The sequence below is a fragment of the Rhincodon typus genome, chromosome 16, assembly GCF_021869965.1.
Source record: "Rhincodon typus isolate 14 chromosome 16, sRhiTyp1.1, whole genome shotgun sequence".
Taxonomy (NCBI): domain Eukaryota; kingdom Metazoa; phylum Chordata; class Chondrichthyes; order Orectolobiformes; family Rhincodontidae; genus Rhincodon; species Rhincodon typus.
In genome coordinates, this window is record NC_063347.1 from 30,417,510 (window position 1) to 30,438,593 (window position 21,084).

The 21,084-nt window shown below is 40.9% G+C and overlaps 1 protein-coding gene across 2 annotated transcripts in view; it reads left to right on the plus strand.

Annotated features, from left to right (window-relative positions):
• Nucleotides 1–21,084, plus strand: part of LOC109929423 (filamin-B) — a 133,706-nt gene that overhangs the window by 44,251 nt on the left and 68,371 nt on the right. For both annotated transcript variants that reach the window (XM_048606251.1, XM_048606252.1), the window contains exon 3: nucleotides 20,169–20,417. In XM_048606251.1, the coding sequence (XP_048462208.1) occupies nucleotides 20,169–20,417 (249 nt within the window). The remainder of the gene's footprint in view (nucleotides 1–20,168; nucleotides 20,418–21,084) is intronic.

The following is a 21,084-nucleotide window of genomic DNA, read 5'->3' on the forward strand; positions in this document are numbered from 1 at the left end:
GGACTGTATTCACTAGGAGAGGAGAAAGTCCAATTGTCTCTTTCTAACACCTAGACAAAGTAGATGCAGGAAAGATGTCTCAGATGGTGGAGCCCAGAACTAAAGGTCACTAAGGATAGTGGGTAAACTATTTTAGGACTGAAATTGCTTCACCCATACAGTTGCAATCCTGTGGATGACTTTTTTCTACCTAAAGTCAAGTCCAAAAGAAATTGGGTAACAACTTGGGGCTGCTCTTTTGGGGGTGGGGTGGGACCTAGATAGTAAAAGCAGGAACAGCATATGGAGTTAGAGGATCAACCATGATCATATTGAATGGCAGAGCCCGCCCAAATGGCTGCCTGTCCCAACTTATTTCAAATTTATGCTGCAAGAATTTTACTGCAGCTTTAAAAAAAAAACTTTGAAGTTTTTGGGTCTAAATGAATAGAACTATTGTCTTCAATTTGCAGCCTCACTTCCATCTTTGTACTGGCTGTGATTTATGATCTGGAGTTGAGAAGTTTTAATCTTTCATGTCAGACTTTGCTATTTAAGTTTGCATATTTTGGTCTGCAAATAGTATCTTTTCTATTTGCTTCTTGTTTAGCTTCAATAAATCTTGCCCACTTGAAATACCATCTGGCTCAGTTTTTTAACTGTGAATTGCTAGGGAATAACTTGCCAAGGAATAAGTTTATACTTGTACCTCCTTTTTCTAGTCACTAGTGGGACATGGGCATTACTGATTAGCCAGCATCTATTGCCCATTTTCCCAGTTGTCCTGTAATGGCCTCCTGCAGTTCAGGAATGCAGCTAATGTGCTGGAGGTGGGTCCATGTTGCCCTTAGAATTACAGGGCTCTGACCCAGTGAGTGAAGGAACAATAAGCCAAGATGGTGTGTGCTTTAGAGGGAGCTTGCAAGTGGTGGCACTTGTGTCCTATTCCTGTCACACTGGATGGAAGTGACTTGAAAGGTGCTATCAGATCTCTTGAATTTCTGAAGTGCATCTTGTAAGTGGTACTAATAGCAATGGTGGAGAGTGACTGACAGTCAAGTGGGCTGCTTTGTCCTGGATGTTGTCAAGCTTGAATGTTCAAGCTGCATATATCCAAGTAAATGGAGACTGCTGCCTCTCACTCCTGACTTCCTCCTTTTGTAGATGGTGGGTGGTCGGAGTCAGGTGAGTTAATTGCTGCAGTATTCCCATCCTCTGACCAGCTCTTGTAGCCACTCTTTATGGCCAGTCTAGCTCCATTTGGGTTAACAGCCACCCCCAGGGTGTTAGGGGATTCGATGGTAACACCACTTAATATTAAAGGGGTGGTGGTCATTGCCTGGCACTTGCATGGTGCAAGTAACTTGCTCCTTGTCGGTCCAAGCCTGAATATTGTCCTGTTCCTGTTGCATTTGAACATGGACTGTTTCAGTATCTGGGGAGTTAAGTGGTGCTGAACATGGTTAGAAGTGGAATTGTTTGCACTTTTGAGGGAAAGCTGCTGAAGATACTCTGGCCTAGGACACTAGCCTGAGGAGCCAGGCTTTGTGGCAGAGGTAATATCCTTGCCTCTGGTCTGGAGACTGGCTTTTAAAGTCCCACCTGCTCTGAATAGGCTGATTTTAAAAACATCTACCCTCAAACTCCTGCAAGATGCCCTGGAGCTGAGCTGACTGACCTCCAGCAATCCCCAGCCAGCAGTGTTTGCCCCCACTGAACCACTGACTCCATTCTCTCCACTTGCAGACCAGCTACTTCCATGTTCCTATGACACTTGCCTCCATCCCTGACATAACTACTTCACTTCCAAAACTCATAATTTTGGTATGGAGCACAGCTGTTGTTTTGCCCTGAGTCTTGCAGGCTAGACAACTATAAAATCACTTGCCAGTTGATACCCTTAAGATTTCCTACCAACGTGCATCACATTGAAAAGAACCACTTGGAGAATTGAATAGGAGAGCAAAAGTCTCATGTAGACAAAAATCACCTAAGCTGCATTGAGACGACAAAGCAACTTCTAATGCTAACAGAACTAGGATTAACTTTTTGAATTCAACTTTTGAATTCAAAGGATCTGGTCAAGCTGCATAATAGGGAATTCTACTAGTCCCTTTTTAAAGAAGGGAGAGGGGACATTTTCATCTTTGGTTCTGGGACATTGCTACAAGGAAAGATTCAAGTTGGGACTCAAACTTGACTCCAGTAACCAGGCATTTTTAAATTTTAGTATTTATGGGACAAGATGCCACTGAAGTGCTAGCATCCAACTTCTGGATGTTTTCAAAAGGCTGACTTTAGTTTTTTTGCAAAAGATTGCAAGATACCAAGTGGCTACCATGAGCTCGATGGAATAAGACCTGACATATGCCATCACACTGGACTCTGAACTGGGTTTCTGATGTAGATAACATAATCTTATCAGCCTCAACTTCTACTGTTGCAGGGGTCTCCAATTGCTTCTGACTTTTTTCTTTTTTTTTTTCTGGATATGGACACTAATAGCTGTGCCAAATTGTTCATCCCTATAACATGTGAAATGCCTTCAGTCTCAGGACACAGTCACCTAGCCAGACCAGGTGAGGATGCTACTTTTTTTTAATCCCTAAAAGACACAGGCTAGATATTTTTGATCAACATTAAATGGTAGCTATGCAACTCTTTGAGTTGAAGTTCAAATTTGACCATCTCCAGTGGTATGACCACTGCAGTATTTTCTCCCCTCCTGTATGGTAGACTCTTCTGGTCCACTTCCAATGGTCATCAATCACTCCTGTCCTTGACCTAATGATGGTTCCAACTGTCTCCATCTTATCAGTTTAAGATTCTTAATGAGTTTCTTTGCATCCATGCCTTTCTTGCATTTTAAATCTTCTCAGAATCCTCACTGTCCTTATGTATTTTTCCACCACCCAAACATCTTCCACTAGTAACCGTGTTCAGCTGTATAGGGCCAATAACCTAGCCCCCACCCCCTCTGCACCACCTTTACAGATACAAAGCCTGACATTAAAATTTGGCCTAATAGTTGGGTCTCTGGTTAGTGATCCTATTGGACTGTATCCCATTTTCTTCAAAACAGGGGCCTAGAATTTTCTGTTGGATAAGCTTCCTATACAATCAAATGCAAAGGCTCAGTCAATCCACATGAACACCATGCATGATGGGCAAATTGCAAGCAGCTTGCATGTCTGCTATTGACCTGAGTTCTTATTTTCCACTTTCAGGAAGTGACTTCACTAGCATGGAATGCATTTAGCTAGGTACAAAGCTTCACTCACAGCTGCTTTTGTTGAATGGTTGGCAGTCACTTCATGTGCTAAGAGCAAGCCCTGACAACTTGCATAGCAATGTTGCTTTCAGGAGGGTTTTTCTACAATCAGAACCATTTTAAGCATTTCATGTGAATTTTTGTTCAAAATTAATTTTGAACACTTCTGCCCTTGCCTGGACATGCTGCATACTCCCTAGTTGGTTTTATTGTTGCTGTTTACCTCTGCAACAAACATTAAACAAGACCCAGCCATGCATTGGTGCCCTTGCACAATTTATGGCATTACTAGCAAACTACTTAATTCAAAGTTGGCAGAGGATTCTAGCTTTTGTTTAATGCTTGTCACATTTTCCCACATCAGGAGGAACTTCCTCTTCCACTCTTCCCACACACCATCTCCTGATGAGAAGTTACACCAGTTAATTGGTGCCTAAATTTTCTGGTCAACCAATCATGGCCATCTTGAACAGAAATAAACTTTACAGTAAAACCAACTCTGTCTCCCATTTAGAACAAAGCTGCTCTTTAAATGAATGATTTAATGGGCAAGTTTATTTTGGGAAATGAACTAGTCTTCCCTAGAGAATGCAGTATCAAAGGGACTTTTGTAGTTGTAATTTAGGCAGTGGATACCAGAAATGGTTTTTCCATCTGCAGGGTAACTTGTTCCAGAACAGTAGGGGCAATGAAATGTTATTTGATCAACATTCAGGTTATAACTATCAATTGGTGGGGTTTCTTTTTCAGAATTGAATTCAAATTTCCTCTTCCCTGTGTGCTGAAACTTTCTAGGTTTTATTCAAAAAAACAAATATTTTTGCTGATCTTCAACTGCATGCTAAGATGATGCATATCTACCAGCCTTCTACAAACTAGTTGGTAACTGGAATAGGCTGGTAACTATATTTTTACAGCACTTCTCTTCCATTACTTTCTTTATTAATCTGGAAACATTTTTGACCAGTAACTTTTCAGGGTCCAGTTTTATTTAATACCACAGACATTACTTCACATCGTAAACCGGTTTTTTTTGTTGGTTGTTTGGGGATGGCATATGAGTGATCTTTGACTTGTAATCCAGGTCCATGTTAATCCTGCAAATGAAGTAATTTCTTGCTATATTTGAGCTTTAAGAGCTTGTTTTTCAACAGCATATTGGCCTTCAATTTGTTGGAAACATTAACTCTCTGGTAACTTATTTCCATAGTTTCTTGCAAGGCAATGGTGATGCTAAAATATTCAACTTGGGTGAAATTTCCCATCCTTTGCTGACTTGCTTACTTTCTTGGAGCCACTAAGCTGTCTACCTTTCAACCTCCAACTAGATGCACCTTTTACAAAGGCAAGATGTGTTGGCTGAGAATTAACTTTTTTCACTTGTGGATGCATGAATGTCAGCTTTCCTGTTCCTCTGCTGCCTGACCTGCTGTGTTCGTCCAGCATCAGCAGTTCCTACTATCTCTGAAATTCACTATGCCTGCAGTGGCACTAACTAATCACCACTTGATCTCTCAATAGTCCTAGTCAAAGGGAAAAACAGCGTAAACTGTTTCAGATAGTAGGAACTGGAGAATCTGAGAAGGTGTAGAGCTGGATGAACACAGCAGGCCAAGCAGCATCAGGAAGGGTCTAGGCCCAAAACGTCAACCTTCCTGCTCCTCTGCTGCTTGGCCTGCTGTGTTCATCCAGCTCTACACCTTGTTATCAGTTATGTAAACTGTCTCATTAGGTTGGAATTTTTTGTCCTGGAGCCCTGATGTGTGACAAACCCTTGAATGCACTTGTGCATCTTCTGGACCCTCCCTTTAGTCTAGGAAGAATCACTTTCTGCTCACAAAAGCTGAGTGAAAGTCTAATGAGGGACACTACTCCAGACTGACTAATTGTCTCTAATGTAAATCTCCTCAGTCTCTTCTAGAAGATGTCCACTAAAACTTTAGTACAGTGAAGATGGTTCAGAGTATGGCAGTACCTTTGATCAGATGGGCTGAGGAGTGACAGCTGGAGTTTAATGTGGGCACATCAGGGTGGGAGTTGTATAGTTTAATGGTAGGATCCTGGTTAGTGCTGCCAAAAAGACCTTGGAGTGCAGGTTCATATTCCTTTTTTGAAGGTGGAGTCACAGGTAGTGAAGAAGGCATGCTTGCTTGCCTTGGCCAATGCATTGACCAATAAAGGAGTCAGGAGGTCATTAGCTGATACCAGTTAAGCCACTTTGGAATACTGCATTCAGTTCTAGTCTCCCAGATACAGGAAGGATGTTGTGACCCCTTTCAAAGGGGTCAGGAAAAATGTAAGGATGTTGTGGAGTTTAAGCTATAGGGACAGCCTTGGTTTTTTTAATTTTGCTCCCTGGAGCAATTGGAGGCTATGGGGTGGCCTCATTTTGATTTTAAAATGAGCTGCATGGAGATGGTGAATAGCCAAGGTCCTTATTCCCCAAAGTAGCAGAGGTTTAAGGTGAGAGCAAAAATTTTTAAAAGGGATTGGGGGAACTTTTTTTGTCCCCCCCCCCCCGATGGTGGTGCATGTATGAAACAAACTCTCCAGAGGAGGTGGAGGCTGATACAATTACAATATTTAAGGTATCTAGATGAGTGGAAGGGTTTAGAGGGATATGGGCCAAATGGGACTAAATCAGTTTCAGGATATCTGGTTGGCATGGACAAGTTGGACCAAAGGGTTTCTTTTCATGCTGTGCAGCCCTGTCATCCACTAAGGAGTGGACAAAATCTGAACAAATGCCTTTTAAGCTTTTACCAACTTCACAAGCAATTTAGCAAGTTCAGCCAGAGTTTCTCACCATAATCCTTCCTCCCATGGTAAGGACTTGGTGGAATGAAAATGAGATGGGCAACAAGTTTGTAAATTTTTGGTTATAGCAAAAGCATACTCCAAGGCTGAATGCATAAATAAACCATGTCTCTTAACCCTAAAGACTTTGCTGTGGGCTTTTCAAAATGGGTCTTCAAACCTAGATGGTTGGGGAATGCAGCCCCAAAGGAATCTCAAACATTCTTCGATTGAAGAGGCAACAGCCTTTTGCTTCTAATCAACACTTTTTTTTTCCCCCCCTTTGAACCAAGCAGTGTGCTAGTGCAAATCTGGAATAAACTAACATTTGCCTCCATCTTTTGGGTAGATGCATCTTTTGACTCTTGTTCTTGTGTCTTGCTTTCCTAACATAATTGAGGAATTGCCATGAGCTCACCCTTTTTTATTTGTGCAGTCTTTGCTCATGTGGAAGTGTTCAATGTTTGTGCTGCCACAAGAAATTGTGCAACTATGTTGGAGAGGAAGCAAAACTATTTAAATTAAAGTAGTCTGAAGCATTAACTGAAATCACCTTGTCCACTTCTAACCAATTTGAAAACTTAATGTGCAGTCAGTTGGAATTTGCAATTTGTGGATGTTGGCAATTTTAAATGAGGCTTTAATTTGTAATTAATGAAATACCTCCTTCCACTTGAAAGTGGAAAAGAATGTCATTGATCTGCACCACTTACCAAGTGGTAAGATGGCCTCTCCTCTCTTACTCCCCCAACATGCGTTGAGGCCCAAAAGAAGCTTGTTTCCTGACTACCCTAGTGCAACAGAGTTCCTGACTGAAGATGAACTAGGAAGGGCAAAGTAAATGCACTGTGGTGCATGATAAACACAAGCATTCCTAATATTCATGACTTCAACTCTAAATTTGCTTGAAATACAGAATCTCAAGATCTTCCTTTTTAGTAGGAACTGCAGATCCTACTGTCAGATAAGTGGACCTGGGGGAACACAGCAGGCCAGGCAGCTTCAGAGGAGCAGGGGAAGTTGATGTTTTGCGTTGGAACCATTGAGGGTTAAAGCCAATGAGCAAATTCTCAAACTGCCTTGAAGGCAGTGCAAGGTGTTTTGAAGGTACACCGGTCCTAAACTCTAGAACAGCAAGGAGCTATTGTGACATGTTTAACCTGGGTTCAAGTTGCAACTGCTGCAAAGGTTGACATCTGAACACTGGTTTGTTTCAGTGTTTTAAATGCTTCCAACTCCTAACAAGAAAGATCAGTGCTCAAAGAAATGCAAGCAGCCCAAATGTGAATATAGGATGGATCAGAGGGCCACTGGTGAGTTACAGCAGTTGTAAAGAAAATGAAAGCAAACCAAGTTGTGTTTATTTAAATGTCTACTCTGTACTATCCACTAAGTACTGAGGAATGATGTGTGGCTTTATCTAAATTGCTTAATTCCCCAGTACTGATCAGATATGATACCACACTTGCTCCCTCATTTAGTGATCAATGACAGCAACAGGGACACTACTAGTAACAAACCAAAAAAACTGAACCCATATGGCTAGAGATGCAAAGGCTATTAACAGGTATAGGCTACAGATCCACTAATAGTGGTAGGTCACTGGAAGAATTCTGCAGAAACAGATGTAGTTAGTGAGTTTAACTGAGTAATAGCAGGACTTCAACTAACTCCTTTTAAAGGGCCAAACAATATGCATGGGATGAGGGAATGGGGTCCTAATAATGGATACAGAAATTTTCCAACCCAATAACTAAAACTAAGTGAATTTTTTTTAGAAATTGGGGAATGAACTCTTAAAGATAAGTAACTTTGGAACAAGTCATGATAGCATCCCTTTTAATCTTAAAGTTCAAATGTGAGAAGAGGTTAATAGATTGGAGGGAAGTTAGAGGCTGAGAATCAAGGTGGGGGGACCTGTGAAATAAATGTTTTAACCTTCTCCATACTGTAAGCATCTTTTCCTTAAAAGGAAGCAACTGAGACAGTGAGCTTCTGTGGATGTAGGAACAATTATCTGTCAAGAATATATTCACCAACCTTGCCCCAGCCAAAGAGACTTGGGCAACAGCAGCTGGTCTATCTAGCAAACACATCTCAAGAATAAATTGAGAATCGGACAAATCAAGAGCTAAGGCTAACTTTACACACTTGGTCAAAGGGTCTGAATTTTTCTGGAGCAATGTAAAGGTGGGAATGAGCCTGTTTTAAAGATTAATAGGATTGTGCCTCCAGTTGACTTCTGCATTCTCTTCTCTACTGAGAAACAGTCTAAGTGCATCTTAATTGTTCAATCAACTCATCAAACCAGTAGTCTAGTTGGGTTAACAAGGTGTAGATCTGGGTGAACACAGCAGGCTGAGCAGGAAGGCTGACATGTCATGCCTCGACCCTTCAGAAATGGTTTAGTCTAGTTGGGTTGTTTGATTTTAGTGTAAACTGTACAATACTCTTCAGAAAAAGCTGTAGTGGAAGAGCACTAGTATAACTAATGTAATTCTTCATTTTAAGAACCATAATTAGAATATGCTTGGCCATCTTTATCATCAGCAGGAAAGATAATGGAATCCCTACTATAGCAATGCTTCACTTAGCATTTATTTGCCCACTCTACAAGTTTGTTTTCCTGTCTTCCTGCAACGAAGTTGCAAGTTTTCAATATTGTTTAACCTTGCTCAACTTAACATTTAGTTTAGAAATTTGTTTCTTTCTAAAATGCAAATCTAAATTGTGAATAGCAGTGTCAGCAGTAAAAGGTGAGTAATTTTCAAGAAATTACTGAATCACAGCCTTCTACTCCCCCACCTTGTTCAAAAGAACCTCTTGTAACAGGGAAATAGTTGGTATGGATTTCAAAGAAGCATACCTTGTAGTATTAGAATGAAGTTAAATTTGTACACTGCAGACCATGATAAAGCTGTAAAGCTTAACTTTCAAATGGCTTCTAGAAGGTCCTTGTTGATTTTATACTCAAATTCAGGAGGGTAGTGGTACAATGGATTGCAAGTGGCTATTACAGTCCAGACCAACTCCTCCCTCCTCCATTTCCCCCCACCCCCAATCCCTCCTGGGAGATAAGGTTAGGCAACACTTAATTGGAAGCAAATGTAAGATGCTATGTTGTGGATGTAAACAATTGAAAAGCACTGCTCTGATTTAAGCAAAATACACTGGCTTTAAAATACCAAAAAATTAGTATAACTAACTATTAGAATAACTAACTAGCAGAATAATTGTTTAACTAACAGCAACTGTTCCAACATTGTTACAACCCTGACAAAGTAATATTTTACTGAAAATGCCCTCATGCAATGCTTTCCCAGTCTAGGAAGAAAGAATGCAGAATTTCTGACAGACAACTTCAGCATTTTGCTGAAGGAGAGATGAATAGCAGCTTCAAAACGCCAACAGCTAAAAGCCAAACTACTTCCCGCCGCCCCCCCGCCCCCCCCCCCCCCCCCCCCCGGTGGGGGAAGCCTCACCTGCCTCCTGTAACCCAAACCTTCAATCCTAACAACCCTAAATTTTATCTGCATCTATATACCTGCACCCGCACCCACCAGTTTAACACCCTCTCTTTCCTAGAAAAAAGAACACAAATTGTATTCATTCTGAAAGCGGCCTCAGCAATGAAATGTAAACATAACATCTCAACTCCTGTAGTCAATGTTCTGACCAATGAAGGCAAGCATGCCAAATACTGCCTTCACCCAGACTATTTTTGATCCAATATCAATCCTAGAGGCTGCTAATTAAGGTATTTTGATTTCTAGTAGTGCTCACAAGTATGTGACCCTTGCTCACTATTTTGAGCAAAAGCAACACTGACTAACCAATCTGGTACAGAATTGAGACCCTGTGGAACAACAGCTCATAGTACCTTGAACTGTTCTCTCCATCCATGAATGGATTGAAAGTGTCATTTGGCTAAGCTGGCATTTAGTGCCCATCACTAATTGCACCTCTTTTAAATGTGGTGAGATACTGCCTCAAACAACTCTGCACATGGATTGACAGTGGGGATGGCATTAAGATTGGCACAGAAGGAATAAAAATTTCCAATTTGGGCTGGTGAGTGGCTCAGAGGGGGATGTTGCAGATGACTTTTGCATGCCTGGTGTCTTTTCTTTCTAGCAGTTAGTGGCTTGCTAGTCTGTTTTAAAGGACAGTTACCCCCACTGCCACACATCTAGATTCGGACATAGTCCAGACCAGGTTAGAATAGCAGTTTTCCTTCCTCTAAATGGCCTTTGAGATGGGGCTTTGACTACGTTTTCATTATCATTGAAATTTCAATGTGGATTTAGGCCAATTAATAAAGATACAGCTGGGTACCCAGACACTACCTGCATGTCTAAGTTGACATTAGCTGACAATATCACATACAATCTCCTTGTAGGCAGACACTACCAGCTGCACACAGGAATAGGTCTGAAGTTATTGCCTGCTAACTTCTCTTCCCTGGCTGGGGAGTTCTTATCCAGAAAGTGACTTCTACATTGGGGGCTACCCTGAAAGTGTTTGCAGCCTTTCTTCCTTGCTTGGATCTAAACTTAAAATTGTTGCATTTGTCAAAGACTCATTCTAGTCAGAGGCTCTGTCCCTCCAAATAACCACCTTTCTTGAAGGATAAAAGTGGATGCAATGGCCCAGCATGGCCTCTGTCAATCTGTTGTGCATGCCTACTATTTTAAATCCTCTTTTTGTGGGAGCTGCTTCACTACTGTACATTGAATTCAACATATCACTCATCTTGAGGATGAATGATGTGTAGGCTACCAATGTAGCCAATATCCAGAGAAATTGGTTTTTTGGTGTTCCTTCAATGCTTTCATTTAGTAGTTTTCCTCAAAATATATTTACTTTAGCCTGACAAGCAGTCACTTGCCAAGATTGCACAACTGCAATCCAGTTGGATGTTGAACATTGCTGAAAATTTGAATGGAACAACATCCTGAGCATGTTAAGGGAATAAGGATGATTCAACATTTGAAAGAACAAAACCTTGTGAAGGAATTGTATTAGCCAATTGTGTTGGGAAGTGCATTACAAAAGAATATAGTCATGGAGAATTACAAAACATTAACTGCTAATTTCTGGAAACAGCAACCCTTTGAAAGGCTGTCTTGGTGTAAATGTTTTTGACATGGGTGTCTCCTGACCCACTGCAGCCAAAATGGCTTAAAGGCAGAATTTTGGTAATGGGTTGGAAAATTTCTAGACCACAGCCTTTACTAATTTCACATTGCTTCATTTTGCCTAGTCAGTCAACTATGTCAAAATGACATTCCTTTCTAGCTAAATAGTTCAGTTAGCTTCAAATTCTTGTCTCAATTAGAACAATTGAGGTGCTTATCAATGATGTGTATGTAATAGCCAAAGGGCACTGTAGTAGATGGAAGTTTAACTTTGTTTCCCAATATGGATTGGGTTGTTAAACACCACTTTTGAAACCAAAGTGATTGTGGATCAGTTACTTTAGGAAACCTTTTCGGTTTTAAATATTACATTCCTACTACCAGACAATGACTAAAGTGGTAGATGGTGTGGTTTGAGCACATGCACTCTCTCTAATTTGTGTGCATAACCAATGATAACTTTAGTGTGGTGAATCTCTAGCCTCAAACTAAGTGGCTTTTTTACTTGGCCATTCTGATACTTTATTAGACAGTCCTGGTGTCAAGAAGTATTTGCCAAACAAATTGCTGGGAAAAATCAGGTTTGGCAGCACTTGCGGTATTTTTCCCCTCACCCAAATGTTGTCAGAGGTACTGAAGGGTCTAGACCCAAAACATCAGCTTTCCTGCTCCTCTGCTGCTTGGCCTGCTGTGTTCATCCAGCTCTAAACCTTGTTATCTCTGAAAGTCTCCAAGTCTCTGTTTCCGAACTCCATCCACAGGTCTTATAACTAACTTTCTTGCCTTCCAGTACAACCAGAAGGTGACTTCATAGACCCACTACAAGCCTGCAGTGGGTGATGTTTTGCTGCATTTGGTTTGTTTGCATTTGCATTCTCCTCCTGGGCCTGTTGGAGCTTCATCTCTCTGCACCCTAGCAGATGCTGCTTCTCTAGTTTGGGCCATCTTGTGCAGAAGAATAGAATAGCAATTTGTTGGGTGGGGACACTGCCGCCTTTGGGAGATTTTGAGATCTAGAAAAGCTGAAGCTAAGGGTGTACAAGTGGAGATTCAGCAAGCAGCTGGCTGGTCTGAATTCCTGACCACTCAGGACAAAGGCCTTCTGGCTAGAAACAAGTTTTGGTTCTTGGATAGCTGAATAAGCTGGAGAGAAGTCAGCCAATCTGTTCTAAGCAGCAAAATCTACCAATCCAGAAGAAAACCAGTTAGTGTTGTAAGATAACACTTTTTTTTTAAATGGGCCAGACCTTCTAGTGTGAACAACTGTCTTTCTGCAAATTAGTACTGGTGTCCAGAGAGCTGGTGTTCTGATATGCTGTCAGCATCTGCTGAGATGGTGTGTACTGATAAAAATATTTTCCCATTTCACAACACCCACTTATTTTTTTTTTGTTCCCTGTGTCTAAGGGGGCTAGAATTCTAATTTAGTTACACTGGCTTGTTTGACTGCAACTTGAATTAAGTACAGCATAGGCCAGGTTGCTATCAACCTAGATCTTGACTAGAATTCTGTATATTCCTTGTCTTCTGACAAGTCCAGGAATAGAAGGGTTTGACTTTCAGTATATTTCAGAAGTATAGCACCAGGGGCTCTGTCTCCTGTACAGGAGGGGTTGTAACTCTGCACCTGTAGCCTATGGCTTGGTGCCAGGTTAAGTTCTCAGGAAATTTTTTTAAGACAGCTTGAGAAGACCACTAGAGGTTGCAAATGCTGTCTGCACTTTGCCTTGGTGTGAAGATCATGTACACTACCTCTTGATGGGCAGAATACACATCTTGATGACAGTAGCAGCTCTCTCTCCATAAAGACTGAGCATATTTGTACCACCCTACCCTCTGGCAGACAGCAGGGTTACCCTCTTGAAGATGGCTATAATGATTGGGACCCCTTGGCAGGCTGCTCAACTTCCATATGAGGCAAGTGTTTATGTATACATGTCAAGAGTACTTAATCAAAGTATGGTGATCAGCAAGAATTTCACTTGTGCTGGCTGTCTTTGGTTCTGTTAAGTCACCTAAACTCTGGGTGAGATGGTGACAAGTAGAATTCTGTTGGATGTGCTTAGGATTCCTGAGGATTGAAGAGATCTTCTGTGCTCCCTTTCAATAAGCACTAGCTGTTTAACTCATCACTCCATTCTTGGCTCCCCTAGGGTAGGCCTCAGATGCTTAAGACACTGAAGACCATCTATGTCTTTAAGAACTCGTGCATATCATGGTTGCCAGCAACTTGCAATATTTCATGCACTTTCTGCTCCCCATTTCCTCAGGTCATGGTTTGGTTGGACCTCTGCTTTTTCTTTTTATAGAATTACTTTACTTTTTGCTATAGTATTGGTGCTTTCTAGTTGAGTGATTTATTATTTAATAGCTCATGATGCAGGATCATGTAACACACCAAATCACTCTTGTGCCCAGGTGAAGCAGCCCTTGTAGGTGCTGTTGATGGATTTAAGGGTAGACCAACAGTGTCCATTGGCTGACTTCTGGTTCATCAATTGTATGATGCTTAACTGGATGAGAGTCACTTTTTGTAGCTCTTCTGTAGAGGCCATGAACTCCATGTTGAGCTCCCTGCAGCTACTCTTCAGTTGTCTTGCTTTTGTTTTGAGCCAGGCTGAGACCACATTAGGTGGTACAATTACTATCAGTTGTGTTTTTTCTGTTAGTTTTCTTGCCCCAGTGTAATCAGATGTTAGCCACCATTTGGAGCAAAGTGTTGCCATTGGGCCATGTATTCCACCTAAAAATCCAGGGTTTGTTATAACAAGATCCTCCTAAGCACTTGGGAGGAGGATTCCACTTTAGTGTTATCTTCCTGATAGCCCCCTTGCCAACCACCTCCTTTTTTTCCAGAGGTTTGCACCCAATTCTTAGTGGAATAGGTGGTGAATAAGGAGTAGTAGGCACAGCAACCAGGAGCCAAATGATTTTTGACATTAGAAAGCAGGTGGTTGTGGAAAAGGGGAGAAATTCTGACTTGGCTGCTTACTTGGTGAAGGGGAGGCCCAGAGATGAATGAAATGTGGACCAGTGCACCCAATTCTAGTTAGTTTAACATAGTCCAACCCATCTGGTTATGAAGTGTGGTCAAATTTTTTGACTTTGCTGCATGAGGACAGGCATACTGGGTGTCAAATTAGGTTGAGTGGCTAAATGGCAAACCACTTATTGACCTCAGTTTATCTGTCAAAATTAAACATGTTTTCATCTTGGCACTTGTGGTATGCTACAGTTCTAAATATCAACCACTAAAGTTGCATGCCTGGTGGCTTAAGAACTTGTCACAATTACTGGTCATGTACTGAAATTTGAGGAAAAGGTACAAAAATTTTTGCTGGGTTGGTCACTGTTTTAAGTGTTTTTTTTTATTGCAAACCTGTTTACTGGAGCGCCATATCTGCTGATCTAAAGAGTTGTTGATCTCAGCGTTTGGCAACCCTCAAGTTAGATTGTATGGTTTGACCTGCTGCAACCCCCATGCTTTCTTTCCCCACTCTGCCCACCCAAACAACTGAACTGGGATGGCTTGTTGAAGCAGATGCAATAGCAACACTAAGGCATTTGGACAAGCAGGGAATAGAGGGATACAAGTACATGCAAGCAGGATTAGCTTACAATGGCAATATGGGTGTCTTTCTACAGTACTGGTTCTGTTAATTTGAAGAAATTTCACTTGAACAGACAACTCAAGTCAGTAAGCCTGTCTACTTCAGCTGTCTACAATCCAACAATGAAGTGTTCTCTAGTATCCTCACTAGACTTGTATCTTGGTTAAGTGCCATGTCTGATTTGGAGACTTCAACTGTTGATACATTTGGGTCTAGTGAGACCCAAGGGACCAGAGTTGGGTGATCAACCATGATCATCTTGAATGGCAGAACAGTTTTGTCAACACTTTGCAATAGAAACTTGCTTCAAAAGCATCTCCCAACTCTGATCATCTTTCACAGGGCATGAAGACTGCTTTATCTCCTATCTCAAATCTTGAAAAAGAGCACTAACATCCTGCAATGTCTTACTTGGTGTCAAGTGTTGCAGTAGTTTCAAGCAACTTGCAGCCGACAAGCTTGCCAGGGTGTATGGAGCACCTTTTCAAAAGGTGAATATTGGTGCATCTTCCAAAAGATGAACCACATCTGGGTTTTGACAGGAATAGTAATGTCTCTTAGATGTTTGTGCTATAGATGGAAGGTCCTTCAACTCCCTTTTCTTTCCTCTAACCCCTCGGTAAAGAGGTTACTCCTGTTTGGTGTAAAGTTAGTCTATTCTAACAAATACAAGTAGTATTTCACATAACTGCTCAACATTTAAACACCTCTGCTAGTTTGTTCTGAATCTTTACAAACTGATTTTGTTAATCACTTGTATGTTTAAAATCTGCAAAGAAACAAATACAGCTGAGAGCCATTTGGAATGATTACAAAAGCAAAACTTAAGTTGCCTCAATTTGGCCTTGCTTAATCATAATTTGATATAGATTAAACTCCAATTTTCAAGAACTACCTGCAAACTAATTTTAAACAATGGGGGTCTTGTTTCTTTACCAGATGTAATCAGACCAACTTGAAGCAAGCATATTTTGTTTTGTCTTTTAAAAGCTACTAATAGTCACTCACAGATGTCTGTTTTTGAGTTCCTGTTGAAAAATATTAAATTGCCAAAGGCACAAACAAGAGATTCACCTCCTTTCACTTACACCCACCCCCCCCAGTAGACTTGAATGGAGTAGCTTTTTTGGAGTGGAGATGTCTAGGGAGATTCCAAACAATGAGCCTAAAAAAAATATTAACATGATGCTAACAAAATAGAAGAACCAGTCCAACCTGCTGGAATAGGTGGTTTGAGGCTGGCTTGCTTCAATGTGGCTTCTTGCCTAATGCAACCATGCTCATCTAATGTGCAGATGACCAAGGGTTTTTGACCTTGCAATTGGGATTGCTTAGGTGGCTGTGAAATACTTGGGTTGTGAAGGTTGGCACATGCACAACCTTTTTGATGAACTGACTCTGGTAGTTAAGCGGTTGCAAGATGCCTTTAACTAAAACATTAAACTAGCCACCATGAATCAAATTTTAATCTGTCATGTAGTGACTTGAAGTCTTTCAACCTTTTTTAGATGAAAGCAAGTTAAGTATTTTCAACAGGATGTTAAGAGTACAATTACTTGCCTCCTTAAACAGCATCTTGGTGGGTACATGAATAGGAAGAGTTTAGAAGCATAGGGCTAGATCAGTTTACCATATCTGGGCAGTATGGACAAGTTGGATTGAAGGGCTTATTTCTGGTGTACAACTAAAAGCCAAAATTGAACAAATCACTTAATACTTGGGTCTCTCCACCATCTGGAGAGAAAGCTGAAGTTCTGGAGGGCACTGGTTCTAAATGTTAGTTCTGCTTTATCACACTAGGTGCTGTCAGACTTGTTTTTCCAAGAAGTTTATTTCCAACTTGCTAGCATCTAGTTTTTGTACTCCCAATTGGACCATTGGAATATTCCAAGATATAATTTGTCAGGGATTGCAACAAGTAAGATTTTTACTGACCCTCTGAGACTGTATGTGGATGAATCATGTCACACATTGGGGACATCTTTCTTAACAATCTGAAATACTTTTTGTCCAGTTAGCAGTTGTATGGTGGGAGGAAATTAAGAGGCAATGAAGGCAGGTGTGCCAAATGCCACCTCCACCCTGTCTGACACTTTCAAGGAACTGAACCCCTAGGTCTCTGACAACACCTACTCAGGGCTGTAACTCTTAACACTTAACTGTCCTGCCCTTGTCTTTACCCAAAGGCAACACCTGACACTTGGCTAAATTAAGCTCCATCTGCTACAACTCAGCCCATTGGCCCTATTGATCAAGATCCCTTTGAATATCAGAACCACTTCAACTGTCCACTATACCTCACCAATTTTTTGGTTTCACCAGCAGACTGGTTAACAATGCTCATCTGGGGACCTTGTTTTTCAATAGTATTGACATGGTGCAGTTAACATGAATATCTGGAGTTTTTTTTTTGCTTCTGGTTTGTTTACTTTCACCCTAACTTTGTGCAGCATGTCCATGCTTTCTCTAGTTGTAACAATGTGTGCAATTCTTAGCTGTCACAATTTTTGCTCCCTGCACCTCTTGCATGTTCCATTCTTTTATGGCTATTTCTAAAATATCCAACCTAAAATCAGAGTCATTGTTTCTGATTTTTAACAAACCTGTGATCTATCTTGGGGGAGGAAAGAAGGGGGGAACGCTTCCACCCTTAGTGACATCTTTTTGACACTGGTTTGTAGTTTCAAGATTGATTACTATGAAGTGGTAGCTGTTTTAAACACTAAACTTGATCAAAAACTAATTCTTAGCTCAATCTGAGCCTTCCAGGTCTTCCTCCTTACCTGGAAAGAGCTGGATATATTTAATTCTTTAAAGTAGCTGGTTAATCACTGACAAGCCACATTAAGTCACCTGTGGATGTGGTTTTCACTGGCTTGGCCAGCACGTGTTAACTGTCCCTAGTTGCCCTGTGATGAGGTGCCTTGACCTGGTTAGGTGGGCCATAACCTCCTAGTGGTTATGAAATGCCAACCATTTTTCTTTAAAAGTTGCATAGGCTTAAATGATTCCATAAAGGTATCACTGGCTGTCCAGTCCATAAGTAGTTTTTTTCTATCCATGGTTCTGAAATGTCACTTTGCATCAGATTTTTCAGTAACCTGAAACTCCTCCCTCAACCACTTCACAGCACAGGCTTATGAGAAACTGCTACTAAGCATTAATGCTCAAACAATTTGCTGTACTGTACTGGCCCTGTGATCAGTAGCACACTAATTTCTTTTTTAAATGAAGGGCAACCTTTTTGTAAGCAGACTTGCATTCTAATCAAACTTTGGTTCACCTACTTAATGCCCTGTCTGATTGCCTTGAGGAGCTCATTCCCTTTATCAGAATTCAGTCTAAAAGCTGTAAACCATAAGCTTTTGATTTGTGGGTTGAAATGAGAACTTAAAGGATTGTTGCACTTGTGTAAGCCAGTAACCTAACACCATTTAAGTGTAACCTGTATTACTGCTTGAACAAACAGCAGTTGAATCTTAGTTTTGTAGGCAAGCTGGAATCCCGTGGTGTTTACAAACAGCTCTTGTCACTAGGCTGCAAACAGTCAGTTACTGATGACTAAGGTCTTCTGTCAACTGACTCCCAGTAACTAAACAATTGAGTGACTTTGACAAATGTCTGTAGAAAGTAAGAAGTGGTTTCTCTTGCTTTAACTCACCTGGTTAAGCATCTTATCCAGCTTGGAGATCCAGCTTATTTTCCCTTTTGGTCACCCTGTAACTCCTGCAAACCAAATGAGTATCTTTAAACACCATTTGGTCTCTTCTCATCAACACTAATAACCTGTTTAACCATATGGCCAAGGACCACTGAACAGTTGTCTTACTCTTTTGCCCTTTATCCAAAATGTTCCGGTTTGTCACCTGGGTTTAAAAGTCAGCCAAAGTGGGGAATTTTGCGTATCCCTTTATTTTAGAAAAAAAAATAAACTTGTGACTTTGGGAATTGTGGGGCTTGGTTTCTTAAGCACAAGTTGAGGTATAACACTACCTTGGTCTTTACTCCAACTTCCTAAACTTGGAATTTAGACTGCTACCACTACAGTGTACCTCCCACCTGAGTATTTTTGTCCTAATGTGGCAATACTGTTCCCCCATAAAACACCAACTGGGAGTAGATAATGATATTAAGGAATCAAACATTGTTTACAATTGTGTGCAAATACTGCATTCCTTGAACTAAACTTTTGGATTAATAGGACCAAGTTTCCAGTTGTCAAACTTTAGTGGCCTTAAGATAGCACGAAACTTTTGAGAATCTCAGTAATATTACTAAGGCATGCAGAAACTTAAATTCAAAGGTCACCTCAGATGGACCTTTTTCTGCTCAATGCTAAAATATACACCTCCATAAAAGCAACACCTTTAAGTACTTTTTCAATTCTGAAAACCTGTTTGGTTTTGGCTGCAACTATTGCCACCACTCCATTTGGCGTGAAGCAGAGCAGTATTCAAAACTTGCATTGTTTTGATGGTCTAAATTGACCTGACACTCTGCAGTTTCCTGTAAAGCATTGTTAACCTGTGGTGCTGATCCCCAAGAACTTTACAATCAGTTGTACAAGATATGGGATTTTAAAGAGATTTTTAGTGTGACACAAGTGATTATTAATTTCTGTATCAAGTAGTTTTAGCCAAATATACTGTAATGTTCAAGTTATGTTCCAGTTGAGGTATTTGGCAATTGCATGCTTTTGCCTCTGGGTGACAAATGCTTTTTCCTAATTGAGCATGATTGGTCATAATTCACTTGAGGAAGGAACTTGTGTGGAAGCAATTAGATTAACAGGGTCAATTGCTGTAACTGCCTGGTGTTTGTGCATTGAAATGTTTCTCTAACAAATGTACTGTACTCCATCATTAGCATGTGCAATGTCAAAGGCAGCTTAGGCCACCTGTTTTTGGTGAGTGCCATGGAGGAAATAGTTCAGCATTGAAATGATTTGGTATCTTCCTCATGGAAGAGGTTGAACAAGTCTAACATTTTTGTGATTAAGTTACTAGACTGGTAACTAATTCTGATTTCAGTTCACATTTCACCCATACTTTTTAAACACTGCATTCTATTTTTAACTGCTAAAATTTAAATTGAGAATAACCAAGTGTTTTGAAAGCCTCGTTCTTTAATGAACTGACTAACCCCACTCCAACATGGCTGGCACAAAATGCCATGTCAAGTCACCTTTTTACTATGGCATTTGTCTGTCTACCCCCAATTTCAATTTTTCAGTTACTTCCACACACTTGAATGTGAATGGGTTTAAATCCAATGGGTGGGAGAAGCACTTTATGTTCTGACAATACTTCATGAAATTGACCCAAGTTGTTATCTTTTTATTTGATTTTAATTTTAACTTTGTTTGCTTTTCAGACAGCAAAGCCATTTTAGATGGCAATCTGAAGCTCATTCTAGGGCTCATATGGACTTTGATTCTTCACTACTCTATTTCCATGCCAGTTTGGGATGATGAAGGAGCTGATGATGCCAAGAATCAGACACCCAAACAGCGGCTATTGGGATGGATTCAGAATAAACTGCCTGATTTGCCAATCACCAACTTCAGCAATGACTGGAAAGATGGAAGAGCCTTGGGTGCTTTGGTTGATAGCTGTGCTCCAGGTGAGTATCATTGGGCATTGACTAAGATGCAGTTTGGAAATCTGTAACGGAGGGCCTCAGACTTTTGGAGCCTCAACTGTCTTGTGATCCTGAAAAGCTGCATAGCAACTTGACTTTCCCATCCTTCCCTCTAAAGTGGCAAGTCTCTGGATTTAGGTTGATTGGCACCTTCATCTAATGTGGTAAAATCCAACCAGAGTGTAAATGTCAAGAGCACATCAGCGTAGGCTTTTGAAGTTACGACTAATCAACCTGTTTTCAGATGGATGTTTCACAGTGGCTCAGTGGTTAGCAGCACCGGCTCAGTGCCAAGGACTGTGTCCAGTTCCAGCCCTGGGCAACTATGTAGAGTGCATGTTCTTGCTGTTTGCATGGGTTTCCACCAAGTGCTCCCAGTTTCCTCCCATAGTACACAAGACATAAGTTTGTTGGCTTGGTCATGTGAAATTGCTTGTAATCTAGTGTGTAGGCTAAGATTAACTAATCCAATTTTAGGATTAGCCTAGGTAAATGCAAAATTAAAGATGGGGTAGTTTAGGGTGGGATGCTCTTTAAAGGGTTAATATGGATTTACTGGGTCAAGTGGCCTCTTCCTAAACAACAGGGATTCTGTGTATTGCCTCAGCCCATGGTGAGGGCTGTTCTTGAATTGTCCCTGTTCTAATTT